We start from the raw sequence: 24,640 nt of genomic DNA on the forward strand, positions 1-24,640 counted from the left end.
CCCGCCCAGGTTGGGAAGAGACGCTCCACGGGAATCAGCCATTCTTTCTACGGCTGCCCTTACAACTTCCCCTGTCTAGAACGGAGCTGCCTGCTATCGATCCGTCGGAGTGACTTCCGATCCCATTGGAATAGATTAGTGCCAGTCGCGCGGCTGCCCTCTTCCCCCTCCTCCCCGCTGTCAGGGCTCACCCTTTGCACACGCACAGATCTCCGCCCGTTACTCCAATGGCTTCTGCCGAGATTTGTCAACGGTGCGGAGGAAGTACAGGCGACCCTTTTCCTAGCTGTTGGAAAATCCCCGAGAGAAACAGGGAGGGGGGGGGGGGGAAAGACCTTTCGCTCGGCAGAGGCATTGGCTTCCTCACTTCCTATTCCACCGCCAGGCAAGCGAGGAGAAAATCCCCGGCGGTGGTTCTCCTATAGGCTTCTCTCGTCGTCTGCTGCTGTTGTTTTCCTGCCCACGCGCGCCAGTGTAGTTCCCTTACACTCGCCCTGTTAGCACCGAGGCAGCCGCTCGGGCGCGCACACACCGCCGGATTCCGCTGAAAGTGCAGCGTGGTTGGTGAATTGCTGGTGTATTTCATCCGTCGCGTTTGGCTCGGGAGCAGCAGCTCCTCCCCTCGGTGGTGCTATCCTCTTACTTGATCAAATCCTCGAACGTGAACAGTTTCACTGAAAAGCACGTTTTTTAACCAAAAAGAAAGAAAGAAAGAAAGAAAGAAAGAAAGAAAGAAAGAAAGAAAGAAAGAAAGAAAGAAAGAAAGAAAGAAAGAAAGAAAGAAAGAAAGAAAGAAAGAAAGAAAGAAAGAAAAGAAAGAAAAGGGAAAGAGAAAAATCCATCAACAGGGAAAAGAACAGAATCCAACTACAGGACTTTTTGTTTTTGTTCTGTTTTTCTTTTTTCTTTTTTTTTTTAAATCCAAAATCCCCTGCCCTCCCCCTCCCCCCAGAAATCCTTACTCCTCAATCTCAGAGGCTGAGAAAAAGGTGGAAGAAGCAAGCCTTGGCTGCAAAATAATAATAATCCGCTGGCCGCTGCGCTCCCTCACTTCCTCCCGCTTAGAAAGGACCCCCCGCCTCTGATCATACATACCCAACTCTCTGCAAGGCATGGAGAGAGGGGCTGGCTGGCCCTCCGGCTGCTGCGTCGCTTGGATCGCCTCGGCATGGCTTTTATTTGGCGCTGGGTCGTTTGCCGGGGCTGAGATAACTTGCAGATCTTGTTTCCAGTCGTCTTTATCGCCCACCTCTTTTCGGGTTAAGCTGCCGCAGCTGCCGTCGCCGCTGGAGGTTCCTCGGGGAGTGAAACTCGGGCCAAGCGGCGGCGAAGATGGGGAAGCCCTCCAGGAGAATCCCCATGCAGGATGGGGTGAAGCGGGCGAGGAAGAAAAAGGAGAGGTGGCGGAGGAGGAGAAGGAAGGCGAAGCGCCGGGAGCGCCCCGAAAGGATCGCGATCCGGCGGGGGCGCAAGGCTCAGCACCCGCGACGCCCGAGGAAGCAACCGGCGGACCCCCGAAGGAAACCGAGAGGGCGCGCCGGAGCCCCGATCTCGGCGGCTCCGACCGACTGGGGACTACTAGGGCGAAGGGCAGGGGAAGCTCCCGGGCTTCCGTCTGGCTAGAGATGCAACAGATGCCCGGAGGAGTGTCTGTGGGCGAAACGCCGGGCGGCAGCCCCAGAGCACGGAGGAGCAGCGAGGACTGGCAGCCCTTCGGGTCGGACCGACGCGGAGCAGAAGGAGGGGGCTGGGACGCCTCCTGGCCAGACGGCCAGAGAACCCGAACTCACGGCAGAGGCTCCAAAGAGGAAGGGCGGCTGGGCAAAGTGCGCGGGGGCGGAGGCGAAGAGTTGAAACTGTCCAGCACGACCTTTGCCCTGAACGGAGACTCGGCCCACAACCAGGCGATGGTGCACTGGTCCGGCTACAACAGCAGTGTAAGTCCACGAGCCGGCCCGGGGGGGGGAGGCGAGAGGGGCGAAGGGTGGGGAGCGGGGTGTGTGTGTGTGTCCTCTGTAAATCCGGCAGACCTTCACCGGTGGCTTCTCGGTTCCTCCCGGGTGCAAAAGTTTCTGGCTGCGTCGGACGCCGTGCTGGTTGGCGAGAGAAGCTCGCGCGAGTGTCTCCATATTTGGCAAAGGGGCCACACGGAGCACTTGCTCTATTTATCAGCACCACGGAGAGGGAAGTCGTGGCTCTTTTTATCCGTGGTTACTAAGGATGACTGGGGGCCGCTGGAGGAAAGTTAGATCAGGCGGCGTATTTTAGCAGTGTTGTGTGTTTTTCCCCCTCTTTGATTTTTATTTTAAACTACTACTGCATTCGGAAGAGAATTGTGCTTGTTGCTTGACTTACAATGCAGTCACACCGTTGGTTTCTCTGTCTTATTTCCCCGTTTGTAATGGCGCGGGAGGGGGAGGTAGGAGGCTTCAGTGGCACTGCGCTGGAAAATGAGTAATGAGGAGTGGGAGCCGTAGAGAAGGACGGTGGCCTTCACTGTTGTTCACAACCTGGCATTTGATTTATTAAGAATTGATACACCCCCTTTCTCCTTTCCATATAAGGAATGAAGCAAACACTATGGAAGGTTGCTTTCAAACTAATTGGTGGGAATCAACTTTTCCTTATCTGCAAAAATAATACATTCCTACATTTATAAATGCATAAACATATACAAATCCCACTGATGATTCTAGTAATTATTCATACATACTATCAAACATACATACATTGTATATTGAGTAGAATATCTCTACAATTTCCTATAGTTTATGCATTAAGAATCATTTTCTGTTTTTCTTCTCATAAACTCAGTTTTATCAAAAGGTGGCGCCCTTGAAATCTGGTTTGAGTAGCTGCGCTGGAGGATAGAGCAATATTACATGCCATGCATTTGCTGGATAGAGCAATGAAAGGGACATTGTTATCTTAGAAACACAACTAGCTTGAGTCTGGGTGTATAATCCTTATAGGACAACCATAAGAAGAATGTTCAATTTTCTCTTAACTTATGTAAAAATGTTATGGTCAGTTCTGCTATAAAATTTTGGCAGCGGATAGAATTTTGTTAGACTTGGACGCAACCTGTTGTAGACAATGTGCTCATTATTTTGTTGTTGCATCTATTGTAGTCAGCAGTAGAACAAATCTGGATTTGAAAATTCTATATCCACCTATAGATCCATATTCCCTATTCCCGGGTTGCTAATTGGTCATTTGTGGTCCCAAGTTTGAGTCTGTATTTCTGTGTGATCAGAAACAACAACACTTTTACTAGTGTCTACTTATTTTCAGAAAATGCTATCTTCAGCTTAACATTTTTTTTAGCAAATGCAGAGTTGGATGTATGCTCTTCTACAGGGCCCTGTTGTAGATGCCACTTTTACTAAATATAAAATCAATATTATGTCTTGAAAAAGTGTCATGTCTACTGTTATGTACTGGGCTCTTGTGAAACACCATGTGGGCTGCTGGAGCAGCTAACGGCTCTCCAGCAACCCAGACTACAAGTCTCCTGTGCTGCAATTGGCTATCTCCAGGTGGCAATGGTTGATTCAAACCTATTGGCTGCCGCCTAGGGGCTAGAGTATATATTGAGGCTAGTTGCAGACAATTCCCCAGTACAGTTCCAGCACGAAATAAACAATGAGTTATCCTGTACTCTGTTCCACGTCTTCATTCCTGCACCAAAGAACCCGCTATTTAACAGTGGCGACGAAGGTGGGATCCTGCTTCACTGAATAAAGAGCTGAAGTCTTCGAGGGAAAGGCAGCACATGCTGGAGGGAAGAGGCATTCCCCCCCCTCTCAAGGTCAGCTAGCAACTACGTTAGCGACCTCATGCTCAGTGGACTCATTCCCTGAGCCTGAAGCAGCATCCGGAAGAACACAGGAACCAGCAAGAAAGAATGCCGAAGGTTGGCAAACTGTGAGAATTTGACATGAAACACCCGGAGGAATGGCCATCATATCTATCGCAAGTAGAAAACTACCTCAGAGCCAATCAGATCACGGAAGAAGGACGCAACGTTACTCTGCGTGTGCAGCCCAGCTACCTTTGATTTAGCTGAGAACCTTTTCGTGCTGACACCAATCGAAGTGGTCTCTTACGCAGATCTCAAAAAGAGGCTTACCGGGCACTTCCAGCCCAAGATGTCTGAGATGGATTGGTGGTTCAAGTTCGACCAAAGAGTGCAGTTTCCTGGGGAATCAGCGTCGGAGTTCATAGTGGGCCTAAGGCAGGCCGCACACCTATGCAAATTTTCAAATTTAGAAGAGCGACTACGAGACCGGCTCGTCTGTGGCCTACGGGACAGAACACTTTAGCAGAGACTATTTGCTAGGCCAAATTTAACGTTTTCTGAAGCACAAGATGAGGTGATGGCCGACGAAGCTGCCGGGGGCACCGTTCAAACTGTACAGCCTGCCAAATTGACAAAGTTCGAAGAAATGGTCCACCATGAGGACGCCAAATGCACTGAAGAACACTCCCAGGAAGAAGAACCTGAAATCAACCGACTCCAAAAGCAACCCAATGCACCACACTGCAACAGCCAGCCACAAGAGGACAATTACAAGGCAGTTCTCTTACCAAGATGTAAAGGGTGCTGCGGCAACCATTTTCGCGCCAACTACAGATTTCGTTCAGCCACGTGTAGAGCTTGCGGAAGAACAGGCCACATTGCGGTGGTTTGCAGAGCCCTCCAGAGAGACCGGCCACCCAGAGACCGGCCACCCAAACACCAGTCAGAAGAACTGACTAGGAGAGGTACTGGGGCCCAGGGTCCAGTTAGTGTGGGATTTTTCAGAAGCCGTAGAAGCGTATGCCGCATCGGGGCTCGACGCCCCCTCAAACCCAAACTTAAGCTCATGGTAGAGCTACAAGGAGTTCCATGTAAGATGGAATTGGACTTTGGCTCTGCAGTCTCAATCATTTCTCAAGACACTTTTAACTTCGTGTGTAGGCGCAGTAACAATTGGGCCAAACTAAGACCCTCAGATATAATCCTAACGGATTTTCAAAACGTTCACATTAAAGTTAAGGGAGAAGCCACCTTGTTGGTAAAGTTTAAAGGGTTTTGGGGGCACCTGGATGTAATAGTAGTTGGGGGCCAGAGAACGAGTGTCATTGGACTTGATTGGTTTGATGCCTTAGGTATTCAGATTACTGGCATAAACTGGACACAAACTGCAGACCTCATGTCAGTGTGCAAGGAATACGCGGATGTTTTTGATTCAACCCTTGGAACATACACAGGCCCACCTATCTCTTTTAAGCTTGATCCCAACATAGTTCCAATCAGAGTTAAGCCTCGTAGGGTTCCCTTTGCCTTAAAACATAAAATTGATTCAGAAATTGATAAGCTTGTAGAACAGGGCGTGTTACAGCCTGTTGATGGTGGAGAGTGGGAAACTCCTATAGTCACCCCACTTAAAGCCAACGGGGAAATTTGCATTTGTGCTGACTATACTGTAAATGCACACTAAATAAAGCCCTCAAGCAGCATACTTACCTGGTCCCAGTGGTCAACCATATTTTAGCCTCCTTGCAAGGGGGTACTATTTTTGCTAAACTTGATTTAGCACAGGCCTATCAGCAATTGCTGGTTGATGAGGCCACAGCTGCAGCTCAAACAATCGTGACTCACAGGGTGGTTTTCCAAGTTAAACGCTTACAGTTTGGAGTCAGTATTGCACTGGGTATTTTTCAGGGAATCATGGAGCGTACACTCAAGGGTATTCAGGGTGTCTGCCCCTATTTTGATGATGTTTTTATTGCAGGGGAATCCCCAGAAGTGGCCAGTTGGCTTAGGGCTATTTTGCAGAGGCTTCGCAAAGCAAGCCTCAAATTAAAAAAGAACAAGTGTAGTATTGGGGTTTCTTCAACAGAATTCCTGGGTTTCTGAATTGATGCTAACGGCATTCACCCCTCTGATTCTAAAGTGAGGGCCATTAAAATGGCTCCTAGGCCCAAATCAAAAGGAGAGCTACAAGCATTCTTGGGTCTCCTAAACTTCTATCACATATTTCTACCTCATAAGGCTGCAATAGCAGAGCCCCTCCACAGGCTTCTTGATAAGAAAGCTCCATGGAAATGGACTAACTTACATGAAAAAAAGTTTCCAGGAATTAAAAGCACTATTGTCAGAAAAGTCCACTGTACAGTAACTCACTACAAAGAGTCTAAACCTGTATGTCTTGCATGTGATGCATCTCCCTATGGGGTGGGGGTAGTTTTAAGTCACATAGAAAAAAATGGGAAACAGGTTTGTATAGCATTTTAAAACATGTATTAAATAGTATCATCCTCAGTATAAAGTTAAGTGCTTCTCAGTGGTTGTAGTTGGATTGTATGGTATAGGAAATCAAAATGAAGCAATGTAGTTTAGTACATTGCAGTAGCATTCCGATCTTTTTGATATTTGAAGTGGAAATATCTGATAACAAAGAAGCTGCATTTCATAGATGAAATGGGTTATTTTGGTGTTTGCATGAAAGAAAAACCAAGTGAGCCGTTAATAAATAAATTATATCCATCTACGATTTCAATAAGGAGAGGCTGAGAATTTCGGTATTTTTTCCCCTTATTCCTGGGAGAAAGCATAGCATCATGTTTAGGATTGATTGGGTATAATTTTTGAAAAGCTAGGCTGCATTTCCCAGTTTGCTCAGTCTGACTGAAAAAGGCAAAGTTATAAGGAGAAAGAAAGAAAGAAAAATACTCCCTGATGAAGCCTGGCTCCTTTTTCTTGTCTGCTGTAGCCTTTCCTCTCCCCTGGTTGAGAAGTGGGAGGAGGTCAGCCAGTTGGTTTAAAGAAGCATAGCAAAATGGTGATTTAACTCAGATTAGATCGCAAAACCATTGTATGCTTTAACACAAGATTTTATTACCGTCTGTAGTTGGGAAGTATTTCCTGAACGCTTTGAAGATGCAAAACATCAGGACGATGGAATACAAAGATGGAATACAAAGATGTGTCTCTTCACACTACTGGTTATGTCATGCTGTCCGGAGCAGCCCAATTTTCACTACTGAATATACTGATGTGATACACACTATGGGCAGTAGAATGTACCTTCTTTCTGTTTCTAAAAGTTTGGCTCATTAGTGCTTGGCTTTTGCCAGTCTTCTCTCTGGAACAAAGATACTGTGTCTGTGTGTGTCTGTTTGTGTCTGCGTTTGTGCATTAGAAATGTTAATAAAAAGTATGTCTGTATGGAATTTAGAAAGTAGGGTCAACAAATTCATAAGATTTTAAAAAGCAGATAAAAGACAATGAAAAACAGATTTATTTGTTAGACAATTTATTTTGAAAACAAATTAGAAGACGTTTACAAATTAACCTGGGAAGGTACAAGAGGACAAATGATACGGTTTATGAATATATAAATAATTTGTATCAGTAAGATAGCTCTAGTTAAATCAATTAATTCACTGGCATCCCACTTTCTTTGTCTATACATTCATCTGCAATAGCATGGGACAATGGAATTGAAAACTGGCTTGCTTCCATTTCTCACCTATGAAATTTTGGCAATATTAATATACAATCCACAAAAAAAAATCTTGTGTGGGATGTATCCATGCATCCCTTCTAAATGATATGCACTTCTGTACAGAAGAATCTACAGATTAACTCTCCCAGTTTTGTGTTGTATTTTTAACTCCCATAATTCCCAGCCAGTCTTTGATCAAATTGGAATTATAGAAGTTGGTCCATCATATCTGGAAAGCTATAAGAAAAAGAAGGGTGGATCAGTTTCTAGGTGTATCTCTCTCTCTCTCTCTCTCTCTCTCTCTCTCTCTCTCTCTCTCTCTCTCTCTCTGTGTGTGTGTGTGTGTGTGTGTGTGTGTGTGTATACATGCTATCTTCTGAAACAATATCACTAAGATATTGCTTTTTTGCTATTTAAGCAGAACATTAGTATAAAGAGATTTTCATTTACTATTTTTGTATCCCTCTCCTTATTTCAAGTTTGTTTTTTGCTTTCTTCTTCTTTTGGACTAGCCTCTCTTGTTCATCAACTTTCCATTTTGTCTTTAAGAGTTGCTCGCATTGTAAAGCCTTTTCATCTCCTTTCAGTGGCATTCTTCTATTCTTTTATCAAATTTGTACCAACTCTACAACAAGTACCTAGGCTCATCTAGCTATCTATACTGTAAATTAGGAAAGGGAAAAATAAGATGTTGTCATGTGAACCTAGAACATTGAATTGAAAAATATTGGGGTAATTAATTACAATGTGTTGTGTAACCTGTGCCCTTAGCTTTTCTAAGGTTTTGAAATCAGATATCTGTCTATACTTTGCTGACTGAAGGAAAAAAGAGAAGGCTTTGGATACGCTCATCGATTTTTGGTGTATTCATTCATTTATAAAATTTATATGCCCCTCATCTCTCAGTGCAGTCCTTACACTTTGCTTATTTAGGTTATTCCATTGTGCAACCCCATGAATTCCTCTGATGAAATACTAGATTAGGACTGAACAGAGAGGAAAACAAGATTTTGTTAGAAGTTGCATGGCATCAGAACACAGGACAAGAAGCAATGGATGAAAACTAATCAAGGATAGAAGCAACTTAGATCTAAGGAGAAATTTCCTGACAGTGAACACAATACCAATGGAACTGCTTCCCTACAGAAATTGTGGCTGCTCCATCACTGGAAGCTTTTAAAAAGAGACTGGGCAGCCATTTGTCTGAAATGGTATAAGCTCTCCTTCTTGAGCAGGGGGTTGGACTGGAAGACCTCCAAGTTTATCTGTTATTATTCTGTTATTAATATAAAAGTTGAGAAAGCAAGATGCAATTAAAATCAGAGTGTGGTAAGAAATTCAGTGTATAAATTAGATCAAACAGGCAGATGGAATATCCTTTTTAAGGTAGTGTTCGGGGTTCATTACTTGTTTGAGTGATTAAGTTGGGATGTGCAAATCTTTGGGCCAAAGTGGCTGAGACCATTAAAATGTTTGTTTTGAATTAATATCCAAATATTCAATATTAATATTTGAGTCAATGTTAAAAAAGTATGTCAGTGCATACTGTATAATATGATTTTCTCCCATTTATAAAACTATATTGTGGCAACTTTCGGAGTAGCTCCTCTCATATAAAAAGGGAAGTGAGGAAGGTCAAATGAAAGCAAAACTAGCAGTAAGATGAGCCCAAATCGAAGTTTTAAATGGAACATATCTGTGTCTACATTCTGGCAATATTGATGCTTCCATTTGAAAGATAGTGGGCATATATTTAATTTGTTGGTTGACAAAGCATCACGTCTCATTTCAAAGTCACTTATGAGAGCATTCTCAAAACTGGGAGTACTATAAAATAAAATAAATAAACCAAGGCAATATAATGTATAAAATCATTAAACATCAGGGGAAGTGTGAGCAAAAAAATACAGTTAAACAGCTGGTCCACATACAAAGTATGTTACAAAATACAAACAGTCATACCCTGACATAGAAAGGAGCAATAGTAGAAAATACTAATTTTTGCTCCACAATAACCTGGGTTAGTAGTAGATAGATCTATTGGTCCTGTAAAGGAGGAGGCAGTAACCTGATCCTGAGTGGCTTACGATTTTGTGCAGTAATAAAATAGGAATAATTTAATAACAATTTCTTAAAATTGTATGCTACCTCATGGAAAAATAACTACTCACTTTGGGACCCACAGAACCAGCATATTGTGTGCTTGACACCATGATTCCTCATTCTTTTTAGTGATAACCTCAGACATACCGTATGTAGAACATATTACTGTAATTCAACCCTTTGTTTATCAATGCATGTATTGCCATGGTAATTTTTTTCTGTCCATGAAGGACAGGAGATAAAATTGTTTTCTGTGATATATATGAATAAATGAAATAATTTTGCATTAGGGTTTTGATACTATGTTCTACATATTTATGCTACACATAAACTTTGTTTCAAAAAGGAAATGTGAAAGGAATAGAGGAATTGAAGTCATCCAATAGAATGGGAACGGGACCTTTATACACTCTGTAATTTTACATGTTGCAAAGCTGCAAGTGGGAAAGCAATGATATATATTTCCAGACTTGGTAGCAGGGATATTACAGAAAAATATATTTGTAAAAGGATCCTGAATTCTTGTACACTGAAACAGGTCTTTTATAGAATGCCAAGGTATTCATGAACAGGGAAGGGAGGCTGAAGCTCTAGCAGGCGTAGATTTTTTCTTTGTCATCTTTTCACAGGAAGAGTTGCTAACTGGTCTACATTTCACTGTGGAATGTGGTCACGCAAATCATTGGAAGCAGCTGAGGACTATAAAACTATATATGCCACTATTTACTTGTTTTACAAAGGAAGATATGATTGTTTAGAATTAGAGTATGTCAAAGAAGTTGGGGCCAACCTATTCTCCAAAGCACCTGAAGGCAGGACAAGAAGCAATGGGTGGAAAGTAATCAAGGAGAGAACCGACTTAGAACTAAGGAGAAATTTCCTGAGAGTTAGAACAATTAATCAGTGGAAAGACTTGCCACCAGAAGTTGTGGGTGCTCCAACACTGGAGGTTTTAAAGAAGACATTGGACAACCAACCATTTTTCTGAAATTATATAAGGTTTCCTGCCTGAACAGAGCGTTGGACCTCCAAGGTCCCTTCCAACTCAGAAGACCTCCAAGGTCCCTTAAAACTCAGTTATTCTTTTATTTTGTTATGCTGTCGGCAGTATAGAGTGAGGGCTATAGGAACTGGATTCTAATCGACTGAAAGCTGCCAAGTAAGGAAATCCTTGTATAAAGTATATTTAGGATCATTTTTGTTGCCCTCATGTTATGGAATGTTCTTCCAAATGAAATTTATCAAACCTTAATGTAGGCAGCTGTCAATTCCTCCCTTTTATTTAATATTTTCTGTATGACATCATTTTCCAAGGATTAATTTAAATTGTTCTTTGATAGTACGTTAGCACTGGCTATTGTTTGATATATTTCATCTCAGTGAAGATTCTCAGTTATTCCAGTAGAGTTGTCTGAAACTTGAGTCATGGCAACTGGACTTTTTGTGTTGGTTTGAAATGTTCTACTGCTTATCCAAGTAGTTTTTTTCATTCTGAGCAGGTTGGTTAGGGGGACCTCATATATGTCCTCCAGGGAGGTTTCACACGTATACACACACATTATTTTTAATGATATGATGTTTGCTTAGTAGAATATTTATGAGGTGATTTTAGAGTAAACCACACAACAGAGTTCTTTTGTGGATAAACATAAGCACTAAGTGAAATAAATTACTGTACATTATAGTTTACCATTATATATGACCCACTCTATCCTATAAACTGTTAAGGTCCCATAATATCTTGGCTTCTTATTGAAAGTCTACATGTACTTACTTACTTACTTACTTACACTAATATTTACACTTATCTCCAGAAAAGGACAAATTGGGACTGCTTAGAGAAGATCCTTTGCTGTGTTTCAGAAAATGCATCAATTTCTATTTTTGTGTGTTGTGTAAAAAGTTGAGTCCTCATGGCTTTACCTCTCTGTGGTTAAGATTGTTTTTCTATTCTTTGTGCTAATTGCATACTGTAAGTATTATATACAATACAATTATTCAGGAAAATAAGTAATTATATACATGCATCTGGAGGGCTTCTGAGAAACCCAAATAGTAATTAATTGTTCTTTGTTCATGTTTGTTTGATACTTTTTGCTCAGAGAACAGAAGCATATCTTGATTAAACAGAGGAGATAGAAAGCTTTTGCTGAATAAAATGATGAAGAACCATACTCCTTTTTTTTCTTGTTTTTCCCCCTGTAATAGTTATTAAAAATGTGGATGGCCATGTTTGGATGGGATTGCTAAATTGCTAAAGTATAAATTGTCAATCAGATGCTGTTATATATAGCTCACTTCAGCAAATTGCAGGTTGGGTGTCTTATGGGGCTATAATGTATGACAGGTGTTTTTTAATTAAGGCCCCTAACAACGCAAGATGTGGCAGGGGAAAATATTTATAATTATTTTTAATACATAGATCTGCTGAGAGAAGCTCTTTTAGCCGAGATGGAATGTGGAGACTTTTTTGTTTCCACCATCCATGGTTGGGGGTGGGGGGGGGAGAAGGGGAATTGTACTGCAGGAAAACAGTTTTATGCATATGTACATGAAAGTAAACCCTACTTTCATGGAGCTTACAATTAGGAAAGTAAGTAAAGAATTGTAGGCCAAGGGTGTTTGTTGAGGATTTTCTTCTATGATGTTAATTAGAAAAATATTTCTCAGGATTAATAGCTTGGCAGCTGGAATTAGATATAGGGATTATGCAAGTACTGTTGCATAGAACACTGGTTCCTGTGTGCTATCATTGCATGGATTCTGCTCACATTGCTTGCTTATCTATTTAATTAACAATGGTTTGTTTATTAAGCTAAACTGGCCAGACTTGCACTGCATAACACGCGAATGCAGTGATACCACACTGATTGGATTTATGCAAAATATTATACAATAATGTGGCTTGCTGATTTTGATTTAACAGAACATGTGAATATGGCTGTCTAAGATTATTTCCATTCCTGATTAACAGGCTGGGAGTTCTGACAGCTGCAGCTTCAGTACACCTAGAAGGCAGCAGGTATGAGAAGACTTATCTATAGGATTAATCTTGTCCTAGATTCCACATGGTTTTTTGTGTGTATATTACATAACCTACTACTTTAGAGAGGAAGTCTATTTTTGTAGAGAGCCCCAATGACTGCTCCCATTGCTTGCCCCATTGTTACATGTAGAATGGAGATCCAATTGATTCTAAAGTGAGTTAGGACTTCTGCCTATTATTGCATAAACTTCCGTTGGGAAAGATACTCAACCTCTAACAATCTGAGTCTCATTATAACAATAAACATAATTGGCCTTCTGAGATTCTCCATCAAATTTGTTGGCTTTAAAACATAAGAATATAACAGGGCTTTGCTGACTTGGGCCCAGGGTCCATCTAATCCAGCATTCTTTTTTCACAGAGGCCAACTACTGCAAGTGCACAAGGAAGTCCACCAATGTTCCAGCAGAGGAATCCCATAACTTCCGTGAATGGATTTAAGCCTTTTTTGAAGCCAACATTCAAAGACGTTTCTAATAAGTCTCATAAGACGTGCTCACTTAGCAGTGGCAGTAGCACTGCTGTTGGAAAGAAAACAGCAGCAAACAAATTTAAGGAGTTGCATTCTGATGGGTTCCTTTGGGATTCAGCTGCAATGGGGAAAGCTGAAGACTAAAGGCTGTACAAGGAAAGAAAGGACACTCACATGCGCATCTCTTGGTTAACTCTTATACATTCATGAGTGCCAAACTCTACTCATGGGAATTTCACTGAAATTCTTCTCTCCTTTGAAAAAATTTCCAATACTAAATTCTATTTTCTCAAACTGACCGAGAGCTGATAGGGAAAAAAAATTAGGGGAGTTTCATTGTTTAGCTCTATAGGGACTGTAGTTCTTCTTGGATATCTGGAAGATTGAAACTGGGTCATAGGCACTTTATACAAAGAGCTAGTAAAAAGTAAGAAATTCTCACTACAATTCAGCTAATTTGTAAATTCCTCTGATATGCCCAACTCTCACTTCTCTATACAAATGTGAAACATGCTATTAAACACAGCCATTTTTGCTCGTTTGAGAAATTTTATTCCTCACTCCACATACTATCCATCTTAAAATTTCTCTTTCCATGCTCCTGTCTTTAGTAAACATCTATGTAACCACATACATATTTGCTCTAGTTTTTTGGCATTTATGTATAACATTCTATTTTTATTCAATTTTCTATGTCAGGCATTACTGCCTTGGTCCTTGATAGATTAATTTCATCTGTACTCTTTGTTACATCATGCCATCTATCATTTGGTACAAGTCATTTCACTTTTCAGCTACCTAGCTGGGATCATCTGCATCCAATAGTGCATTTATTTTAATGGTTGCAATCAAGCATCATCAAAAGAATTGTGTATAACTGTGTCTACTCATATTTGATAATCAAGGCATCAAAAGTCCTTCTTTTACTCCCTGCTCAATATTTTTAACTATTCACTAAGTATTGAATTTATCCTCCCATCATATAGCTTTACTTCTATCATATAGTACTTATATGTTCAGCAACCACATGCACAGTAAACCTTCTACATTTACTTTATCAAGTGCTTTCTCTGAATCAACACATTTTCTTTGTCACGTTCGTAAATTTCATATAAGGAAATTTCCACGTATAAGAGCCATGGTGGTGCAGTGGTTAAAATGTAGTATCGCAGACTAACTCACTGCTCACTCTAGGAGTTCGATTCTGAGCAGCTCAAGGTTGACTCAGCCTTCCATCCTTCCGAGGTCAGTAAACTGAGGACCCAGATTGTTGGGGGCAATATGCTGACTCTGTAAACTGCTTAGAGAGGGCTGCAAAGCACTGTGAAGCTGTATATAAGTTTAAGTGCTATTGCTATTTCTTGCTAAAGGATAAAAAGGATAAGTTTTATTAAATTTGTTTTTTGCAAAGTTAAAAGACAAACACAAAAAACAGAAGAAAAATAAGAAAGAAAAAGTGATGAAAAATAGAAAATAAAATAAAAGCAAAAAATACTTAAAGAAGTGACTTTTGTTCTTTTTTTAAGAGCAGTCATAGACATATTTAATACATTTCCCCCTTCAAAATTACCTAATATGGTTTCTTCTCATATAAATTCCTTTACTTCTTGTCTCCTTTCAAACAGAATTCTGCCTAGCACATTAAAAAAGCCTTCTCTTGTAGTTTTTGCATTCGCTTGTGATTCTTTTTATCAGAAACGAAGCCAGCACATTCTTTCAATCAAGTGGGCATAAGCAAACCACACCAATATCTCTTAATTATACTATCTGGAGACTCCAGGGTGATACAAATAAATAAATAAATCTACATTACAGCGTTACAATTTTTCAACTTTTTCATCCAATTTATGACTGTCTTTTCATCATTTTTTTGACAGTAGCATTCATATCATTTTGATTCCATTCTTTGATTTATCCATTCTCATTTTCATCCAGATCCTTAAAATACCAGTTGTAGCAGTTAATCACTTCATCTTACCTTCAAAATCATTTTATCGCTTTTATTCACTCTGCTGGAGGCTGGTTTAGCTTTTCATTTACTTCCCAAACAACTTTTACTTCCATCAAAAATCACTCTGCATTTTACTGCCTCTTATAATTTTAACTGTTGCTTGATCTCGTTGCTTACATTCGTTGTAACAGTTTTTTCATTGTATGTGTTGTACAATGGTATAATACAACTTGTATAGGTATAATGGAATGTATTATACATTGGTATAATACATTAAACATTTCACTTGTTAAGTGAAATGTTTAATTTGCTTGGGATAAACACATGTCCATCATCTAACAAAAATTAAAAATAAAAATTATATAATATAGAAGTAATAATTAAAACTAATAAATAATAAACAAAAAAATCAAATAAACTCAAAGGTAGACTTGATGGACCATTGGGTGTTTTTTTGCCATCAGGTTCCTATTTAGCTATGTTTCTATGTCACATGATTGCTTTGCTCAATGACCACAATCCCAGCAGTTTCAATTGTAGTCATGAAGCAACCTCCTGGGTCATTAAGCAAATTGAACAAAAGAGCTCCCTGCTAAAGAAGAGGTGAAATTCTCTGGCAGGCAGCCCTTTCACTCTGAAAAAAAGAGCAAAAGGGTTGCCTGCTAGAGTGTTTCAGATTCATGTGGAGCTGAAATTGTTCAGCAGGCAGCTCTTTCAGCCAGTCTCCATAGATGAGGAGTCCTTTCAGCATGCAATAAAAGCTTGCAAGATTCCCTGCCAGCTTCCCCACTGACTTTCTGGGAAAGTCAGCAGTGAAAATTGCAAATGGTAATCACATGTTTGCAGGGTGCTTGGCAACTGGCCATAAGTGCAAATAGCTTGCCAAGCACCCAGGGTGTGATCACATGACCATAGGAAGTGGTGGTGATGGTGAGACTTTTTGCAATGGACAGAAGTGCTTTACAAGTCCTAAAGCAACCTATCCAAGGAAATCATAATTTTGGATTACTATTAAAATAATGGTCATAAATCAAGGAATATCTGTAATATACATTCTGATATACACACTTCCTCCTCATCTCCCACTCATTCTACCATTCCACAAAGAAGCCTCTTTGTGTTTTCCATTAGTGTAATGCTACCCCCTTCTTTGGTACTCTGTAACATAATTTTTCTCACTCTATTCCAGCATGATTCCATAGTCTTTTTCTTAAAATATATCTATTTTCTTTTCATTCTGTTGGGAGATTAATTTGTCTTCTAACAGTTTTTCATGCAGGACTCTGATTAATCGTCTTCCTGCAGACATTTTTTTTCGCTTTACTTTTTCTCACTTTATTTTTTTAAATATTTGTTTTCCCCAAAGATCCACTTTTGAGGCTACCATGAAATAGTCTACCATATTCAGCATCTCTGATCAGCTTGTATCCTTTACTAATCATGACAATCTTTCATCACAAACAATAAAAGCAATAATGCTTTGTATATACTTCCATTGTATGTATGAATATATGTCTGCTCACAAACAGATACTTTTCTTAGTACACACAGTCACCATTGCCCTTTATACTTGGATCCATGAATGGCCAATTTATCTCTTTATTTCACTTATTTGCAGGGCTTGTAGGCTGCTCCAATCACTTACTCTGAGTGATAGACAGAGCCAAAGTGGGTAAGGGCTCAACTTAAGCAATAGAATCACTCTTTTTTCTTCTTTCCATATCCTTTGTGTGAAATAGTTGCCAGATAGATATCAACAGACAGTGTATACCTAACTGACATAGCATCTTATACAATTTCTTCTGTTGTCAAAAATGTGAAGTTACACTGGTTTGTTTTAAAAAATGGAAATAATTGTATTTTATGGGGATCAGCTAAGATGTCAACTCTACAAATGAGAAGGGCTACAGCCATTTTCCTTCTCATTCTAGGTTGCCATATAGAACAGAGGGAGGGGGTTGCCTAGGTGCTTCGTTAGTCAAAATAAACTTTTGTCCCATGGGAACCAAGGACATTGGCTGCTTCTGAGACTAGAGACTGGGCATTTCACAAAAAGCCCACCAAATAATAATATTGGAGAATGTAGTTGCTTGCATAGCTTTTATGTGTGGGACATTTAACTTTGTATTGGAAAATTGTTACTTGGGTATCCAGACTTGGTTTCAGTCTTGACTGTGCCAATACTTTGTAACTAATAAACATGTTCTTTGAGAAATTTGCAGACCTCGGAGTTCTGCTTTATTTGTCTCTGTCAGAACCATGACATTAGATTTATAAAAAAATGTTGCATGGGTTTCCGGAGCACAGGAAATAAATATGGTAAAGAGGGGATACAATATTTAAAATGTTTAAGCAAATGGTGCCTCCGATTTTAATCTAAAAGTTGGCATTTTTTATTGGAAAGCTGTATACTAAATACTATAGTTTAGCTCAGACATGTCAAACACAAGCCCTGGGGGCTGGATCCGGCCCGCGAAGTGGTTTCATGTGGCCCGCGAAGCCATCTTGGAAACAGTGAGGGAACAGCCCCCACTGCCTTGGCCCTGGCCCAGAGACCCTCCTTCTGCCAGAGACCCTCAGATCTGTCCCATTCCTGCCCAGGCCCTCATAGGCACCCTTGATGCGAACGATGTAGAGCTGGTCATGCCCACCCAGTAGGCCATACGCACTCTAGCCATGCCCACCCAGTAGGCCACGCCCACCCTGGCCATACCCACCCGGCCCCTTGAGGGCAACCGCAATGCTGATGTGGCCCTCAATGAAATGTGAGTTTGACACCCCTGGTTTAGCTTGATAATGACATACTTTTCTGACATAAATACATTCATGTGTGTACCATATAAGTATTCTACCTATGCATGAACTTGGATAATCTACTACTCAGGAAAATCCATAATTTTCATATAACACTTTTAGCTTAGAATGTTATATTCACAATTCTTTAAAAGAAAATCAAAGTATTTGCTTCTATACCAATAATATTGGAGGACATGCTAAACATTTATAATATCCAACTGTGGCAAATGCTATGCATCTTCATGGTCACCTTCTGGAGATGCATAAAGAGAAGAAACAAATATATAATTCTGGTGCTGCATCTTTTAATAGCAGTTGTTATATTTCAATAGGAAGCACTTGTTTCCACTCAAAATTGTTTTATCCTCTTCACACAAATGATAGTTGTATTATCCAATTCACAATTTCATAGGAAGCACCCATCTCTAAAAGAAACATTCATTGCTTTAAAATAAATTAACTCTTAATTAGTTCGGCTGATGACCTCCATCCACCCTTCCTTTGGTATTTGTAGCTTTTGGCAAAAGGACTGGAAAATAAGAAAACTCTACTAGTTCCTAGAAGGGATTCAGGAATCAAAGAGGCTAACACTAGAGGGAGTATGGACATTTAATGAAATATAAAAATGTCTGTGGGAAATGAAATTGAGAGCCTTAAAATACATTATGAAATATAGATATTACTGAAATATTAATATTGGAAATTCTCTTGCAGGCAGTTCACTGAATCGCCTTATTTGAAGGCTTTCTTCCTGGGGAGGGAAGGGGTTATATAATAGTCTGAGCTTAAAATCAAGAACCTGGACCTGTTCCAAGAATCATAAATAATTAAAAAAAGGAGATTTCTTTAGTCTCATATTACCATTGTTTCTTTCTTTCTTTCTTTCTTTTTTTTCACCCCAAGCTCAGTTGTTTACTGGTTTATCCCCAGAAAGTTTTGTATAATTGTAGGATGGAACTTAGCTGAGATAAATTCTTCAGGCTTGTTTTAAAATGATTTTTTTTTTTTTGCTGATAATAAACTCTTCAACAATCACTAATGGATACTATTTTCATATAAATTTTATTAAAAGTTTTAAAGAGAAAAAGTAATCAAACCAAAACAGAATAAAGAAAGAAAAGGAAAAGAAAGAGAAAAAGACAATAAGACAAAAGTGCAAAAAGAAAAGATAAAAAGAAATAGAAAGAAGCTTCCAATTTCATTTTTAGCAGATATCAGTATAATTACAAAGTTACAAAAAGCTCACTTTTGTTATTTTTTTTCCTGATAAGTAAAGCATACATGCTTTTTTTTCCTGTTTCATGCAAAAAGTCTGTAAGGGCTTACCATACACGTTAATCAAGAAAGTCAATTTAGTCATGTAATCACTTTGGCTTTTTTACATAAAATAAAATATCACTTTTATGTTGTTCATATTTCCAGGATATATTTGAGGTGCCTTTATACATTTTGAACAATTTCTTTGGTGACAAATACCATCAGTATATTATTTAATAAAAATTGTATTTATAATTGGAACATAATGTAAATTTTAATCCTTTCAGCCACATATTTTCCCACTGATCTATTTTTATATTATAACTAAAGTTTTAGCTCATTTTATCATACACTTTTTCACTTACTCTTCTTCTGTTTCAAATTTCAACAAAAGTGATACATTTTAGCAATATCTTGTTCATCATTTGTACATAATTGTCTTTCAAATGAAGTCTTACATTGTTCAAAAGCATAACATCTTTTATCCACTTTAAACTTTTCTGATAACTGTATATAGGCAAACCATTGACAAGTATATCCTTCCTTTATCAATCGTCTCTTGATTTTATCTGCTACTGCAAAGAAGTCTTATTATTTTTCATTGTACTGGGGATAAATACACTCAACAGCAGCTATGAATGCACATACAGTATCTCCAGTACAATGAAAATTAATAAGACATCTTTGCAGTCCAACAGTATCATTTGCTAATAGATGCTACTGGACTGCCAAGAAATTTTATTAATTTTCATTGTACTGGAGATAAATGCACTTATAGCTACTGTTCAAAGATGATTGTTGTGATAATTCTGACTGGATATGCTACATTTCTCCCTTTTCCCAGAGATGTTTCATTTATTAGAAACCAAAGCCACAGAAGATTATGTTAATTTGCTTAAAATTTTGTGCTGAAGTACAATGCAAATGCTTCATTTTGGTTTAGCAGATTGTGTGAACTATTGTGGTGTATTCCGCATAACCTAGTTAATAACCCTCCCACAGGGAGGGCCTCCTCAGGGTGCCACCGGTCAGAGAATGTCATCTGGTGGCCCCCAGGGGGAGGTCCTTCTCTGTGGGCGCCCCGGATCTATGGAATCAGTTGCCGGTTGAGCTCCGGATGGCACCCGACCTTTGCTCCTTCCAACGCGATCTGAAGACTCACTTGTTCGAACAAGCCGGCCTGGCCTGATGGGGGATGGGTTGGGATTTTACTGTTGTTTTTAATATATCTATTTATTGTTTTAGCTTGGGCATTGTGTTTAATTCTTTTTTAACTCTTGTATCTTTGTATTTTTATATGTTTGCCCTGTTCACCGCCCTGAGTCCTTCGGGAGAAGGGCGGTATACAAATAAAATTATTAGTATTATTATTATTAAATAAATCAAGTCTTAATGATGAAATATGAAGCTTTCAATTAGCTCAGTAATAGAAAACAATTTAGGAGCTATACCTAAACATCCATAAAGCACCTTGTACTTTCTCCATACTTTAGTGAATGAAGTAATTTTTAAGAGCCAAAATAAGTGTGAAATTACACTGGGTAAGAAAAATCATTGTCAAATAAAACTGAATTTTATCATTCTTTGATGCTCATACAGCTACCCTCTTTTTAACCATTAATGGAATGTGGAAGCTGATCCTTCACACAGCTCCAATGATAATCTCCAATATAAAATCTAAGGGCATCTTCGTTGATAGTCTGCTTTTGTGTAAATCAAGTTTCAGACTCAGTGAACTTCTGTTTTAGCTGACCAGACTGACCTGTCAGCATTCAAAATCCTAAACCCAAACAATGGACTTCATCCCATTCTCCAAAGAAGAGCTGAAAAATACAAATCTCTGAATGCAGTAGTTGTGAAACCTCTTTCTTTTCATCAAGCAATTTGTCCTGTCAACTTACTATACATATATATTCTTAGAAATGCACAGAAACCTGAGTGCTACTGCCCTATGTCTAAGTTTATGCATAAAAGTCCATGGATGGGCTTGCTTTGCAGTGAAAGAATGGGGAGCTTCTAACTCAGTGCTTGAAAACTGGACTGGTCCAGTAGCACCAATCTGCTCTCACTTCAGTGGTCTTTTACTAGGTTTGGATGAAGATGGAATTCTGCCTTCTGCCATTCACTGTGACAAGATCCTACCGTGCATAAGATAATTATTTTGAACTTACATTGTGATAGTAATGCCCATGTCTAAGGCTGCATTGTAGCCCTTCACCCAAATTTGTATGCCTAATTTCAGGTAATTTTACAAGCTCTGCAAAGCAATAGTATGGACCATTCTCAAAAATGTTCATTTGGCCACCGGATGGAGCCAGTGGTGAGGGGCGTGGAGAAAACAAGATGTAATCACAACGGAGAAAATAGGACACTAGAAAGTGAAATGGATCAGGGCAATTGTCTTAGTCACCCTTCATTGACTGATAATCCCTAATAAATTATCCTTGCTGAAAAATGTCACTTAATTAAAAAGAAAACATTCTTGCGTCTGAGGTAAAAATAAAAGAGAACAGAGGAAGAATGTTGCTCTAACCTGTCTCAAAAGACTTATTTCAGGACTTATCTCTGGGAATATGAGTACTAAAAATTTGCATTGTTATTTGTATGAGAAATGAGGGTAAAATGCTCATTTTTCTGATAAGAATCATGGGACATCTCATAAAAATATACCAGCAGATGTTTGTTTCAAGTAGTTGTGCAATGGGAATATTGGGCAGTTCAAGCAATTAAAATAAAATCAGACTCTTCAGAGGATATCTCCAGATGTGTTATGTTGAGTATGTTGCTTAAAAAGTATAGTTCTTTTTTTTTAATCAGAAGATAACTTTGGCTGCCTTGTCATGTAATTTATCTAGATGTCGTTAGAGTCCCTTTGTTCTGGAATCCAGATTTATAGCCATGCATTCTACAATTAGTTTTCATTTGTGCTTCTCTGGTATGTTTGGAAGCTAGCTAACAACCATTGCCAGGTGACATTGCTCTGTACATTTCTGCAAATGGGCCTTCATTCTTCCTTTCTGAAGATCGGGGGGGGGGGGGAGAGGACCTCAAGTTAAACTTTTTAATTAAATGTTACATTGTTTGGAGGTGGGGTGGGAGAATAAAGACCAAATCAAAATGTAAAAGTAATGTCTATAAAAGATATCAGTAAATTCTTTTTGCCTAAATCATAGTTTCATTCCACAGGCTAAATGTTGCCTGTTACGATTTTACACAATTCAGACGTGAACATAAAAGTCTGAAAAAATGCTTTAGAAAATTTCTGGCAGTGGGGCAAAGATATGGTTCAAATGTGTGAAGAGAATAGTTGTGAACGAATATACTTCTTTTCTCCAATCCACTTATTGATAGCTAGTCTCCAGGAGGTTTTTAAATTAAACAGGTCCCCTCCACCCCAAGATAATGTTCAAATGTTTATTTTGACTATTTTCCTAACAAAAATCTGGCTCACCTAAACATTTTTTGCATTGGGAGAGGAAAGTAGGTGCCTTACTTGTTTAGTGATATATTTTCCTCTCATTCTACAAAGGTCTCACTCTGTTATGCTGGATGATCCTGATTGCTATAAGTTACTGAAACTCGAGTTTCAGCCAAAAATCAAGAATTTTTCAGCTTTCTATCTTTGCACCAGGGATTTTGATGTTATTTTTATTTTATTTTTTTTTTAATCCCATTTATATCCCGCCCTTCTCCGAAGACTCAGGGCGGCTTACAATCTAAAGCACAACTCAATGTGCTTAGCAATCCCCACATCATCTTCTATATGGGGATGTGGGTAGGATTCGGAATTAGATATCTTAGGATGAATGTAATTACTTATTTTACATGCAAGCCCAGCTACTCCAATTGAGGAGATCACAGAAGGCAGGTTATCTGAGATCAGAATAGATAATTTGATTAGAAATTGTGCAGCACTGGGATAGGAACACTGAATTTATTTGGGTAGTAGGTCTTGAATAGTATGTGCCTTAATATTCTGTGGCTGACAGTCTAAGCAAATACTGTACATTATGAATTATTATAGCTTTGTTTTTTTCCACAAATTGTGATTATTTTTAAGATTTTGGTCAAGTTCCCCTTGATCAGGTCACAGAGAAAAGCTTTTATAGATTGGAAACTATGGAGACTAAAACTGATGAGGAGATAGCCCATAACGTTCCAATATTGTTACATCAATGTATGGTTCATCCTTAGATGGAATATTCAATAAGTGAAATTATTCTCCATTTTGTTTTGATTGCACTACCCTTCTTTATCAAATTAGTGGTGCATGACGGTATTTCATGCATCTGATGAAGTAGAATATCTAAAAATGTGCACAAGGTGAACAATGTGCTTTGTTTCTTGCATGGAATCAATATAGTGTGGCTTTGGATGGGTTGTGGTCTGAGTAAATCAAATCATACCAAACCAAGCCTCTTGGCTCTTCCAGATTTGCCAGAGATAATTTTTAGACAGATATTACAGAGTAATATTCCTATTGCCTTCCTTTCCTGTTACTTCTGTGAACCCCACCAGCCCATGTCCACCACTGTTTTTCCACCATTGTTTGCTTCCTCTACCTGCCAGTTCCCTATTTAAATTCATGGAAATCCTAACAAAATCAGTCCATATTCCTTTGTTCCTTCCCCTCAGTCTCAGCATCTTCATTGCCCTTAGCATCTACAGAAAAGGGTGAAAAACATTTCCAGAGGTACAGATGTTAGACTATTAATCAATCAATGAATCTGAACAGGAGGCAAAATTCAACAACCCCCCCCCCCAAAGTAAAACTTGAAGCAGCCAATCAACTGCAGGAATTTTTTCCCATTGTATCAGGTGAGTTTTTAAACGGGGAGGTATCCAGTCATATTTGGTCTTTTTCTTTAACTTCCATCATGGAAGTCACCCCTATCCTGGATTAGCATTGGTGAATTAAAAAAAAGAGCCAGGTGGAACTAGATGATGACAATAATGATGATTTGTGCATGCTTATTCCTATTTTATTCCTCCTGTATGTATCTGTGAGATCCTTGCTGTTTTTAGGAATCTTGACTTCATTTTTTCCTTCTCCCATTTCCTTTTAGGCTAGACTAGTTGCTTAACTCTTAATATACATAATAAGCAACTGTATCTTATTATACTGGTATATCATTCTTCCAGGAAAGTAGCTTAACAACCCTTGTAATTCTGATGCTATAAAAAGAAAGGTAGAATGAAAGCAGAGGGATTTTCTCTTTTTTACATGCATAATTCTTAAGAAGTTTGGTTAAAGAGAAATCAAAGAAAAAGAAAGAAAAAAGTGCAAGAAAAGAGAAAAAGATATTAAAGTTATGAAATATAATGACTTCCTTCTCTTCAATAGATAATTACAATTCTGTAATTCTTCCTCCCTTTTAGATATTATACAATTCCCTTCAGCCCCTCACTTAATCCACATCTTCTTAAATCTTCGAACCCATAAATCATCATACTGTATACCGGTAACTTGTTTCTTCTTTCAGCAAAAAGTCCATGAAACAGGAGCATTGTCTGTTTTC

General features: G+C 39.1%; 1 protein-coding gene across 1 annotated transcript in view; it reads left to right on the top strand.

Moving 5' to 3' along the window:
* Positions 1-389: 389 nt before the first annotated feature.
* LOC308668561 (VPS10 domain-containing receptor SorCS3-like) overlaps positions 390-24,640 on the top strand; it is a gene marked incomplete at its 3' end in the record, with an annotated part of 516,653 nt that continues 492,402 nt past the window's right edge. Inside the window, exon 1 of the mRNA XM_081328566.1 lies at positions 390-1,937. Coding sequence (XP_081184692.1) covers positions 1,113-1,937 — 825 coding nt within the window. The 5' untranslated portion in view covers positions 390-1,112. The remainder of the gene's footprint in view (positions 1,938-24,640) is intronic.

This window comes from Vipera berus (genome assembly GCF_964194415.1).
Source record: "Vipera berus genome assembly, chromosome: 5".
Lineage (NCBI taxonomy): Eukaryota > Metazoa > Chordata > Lepidosauria > Squamata > Viperidae > Vipera > Vipera berus.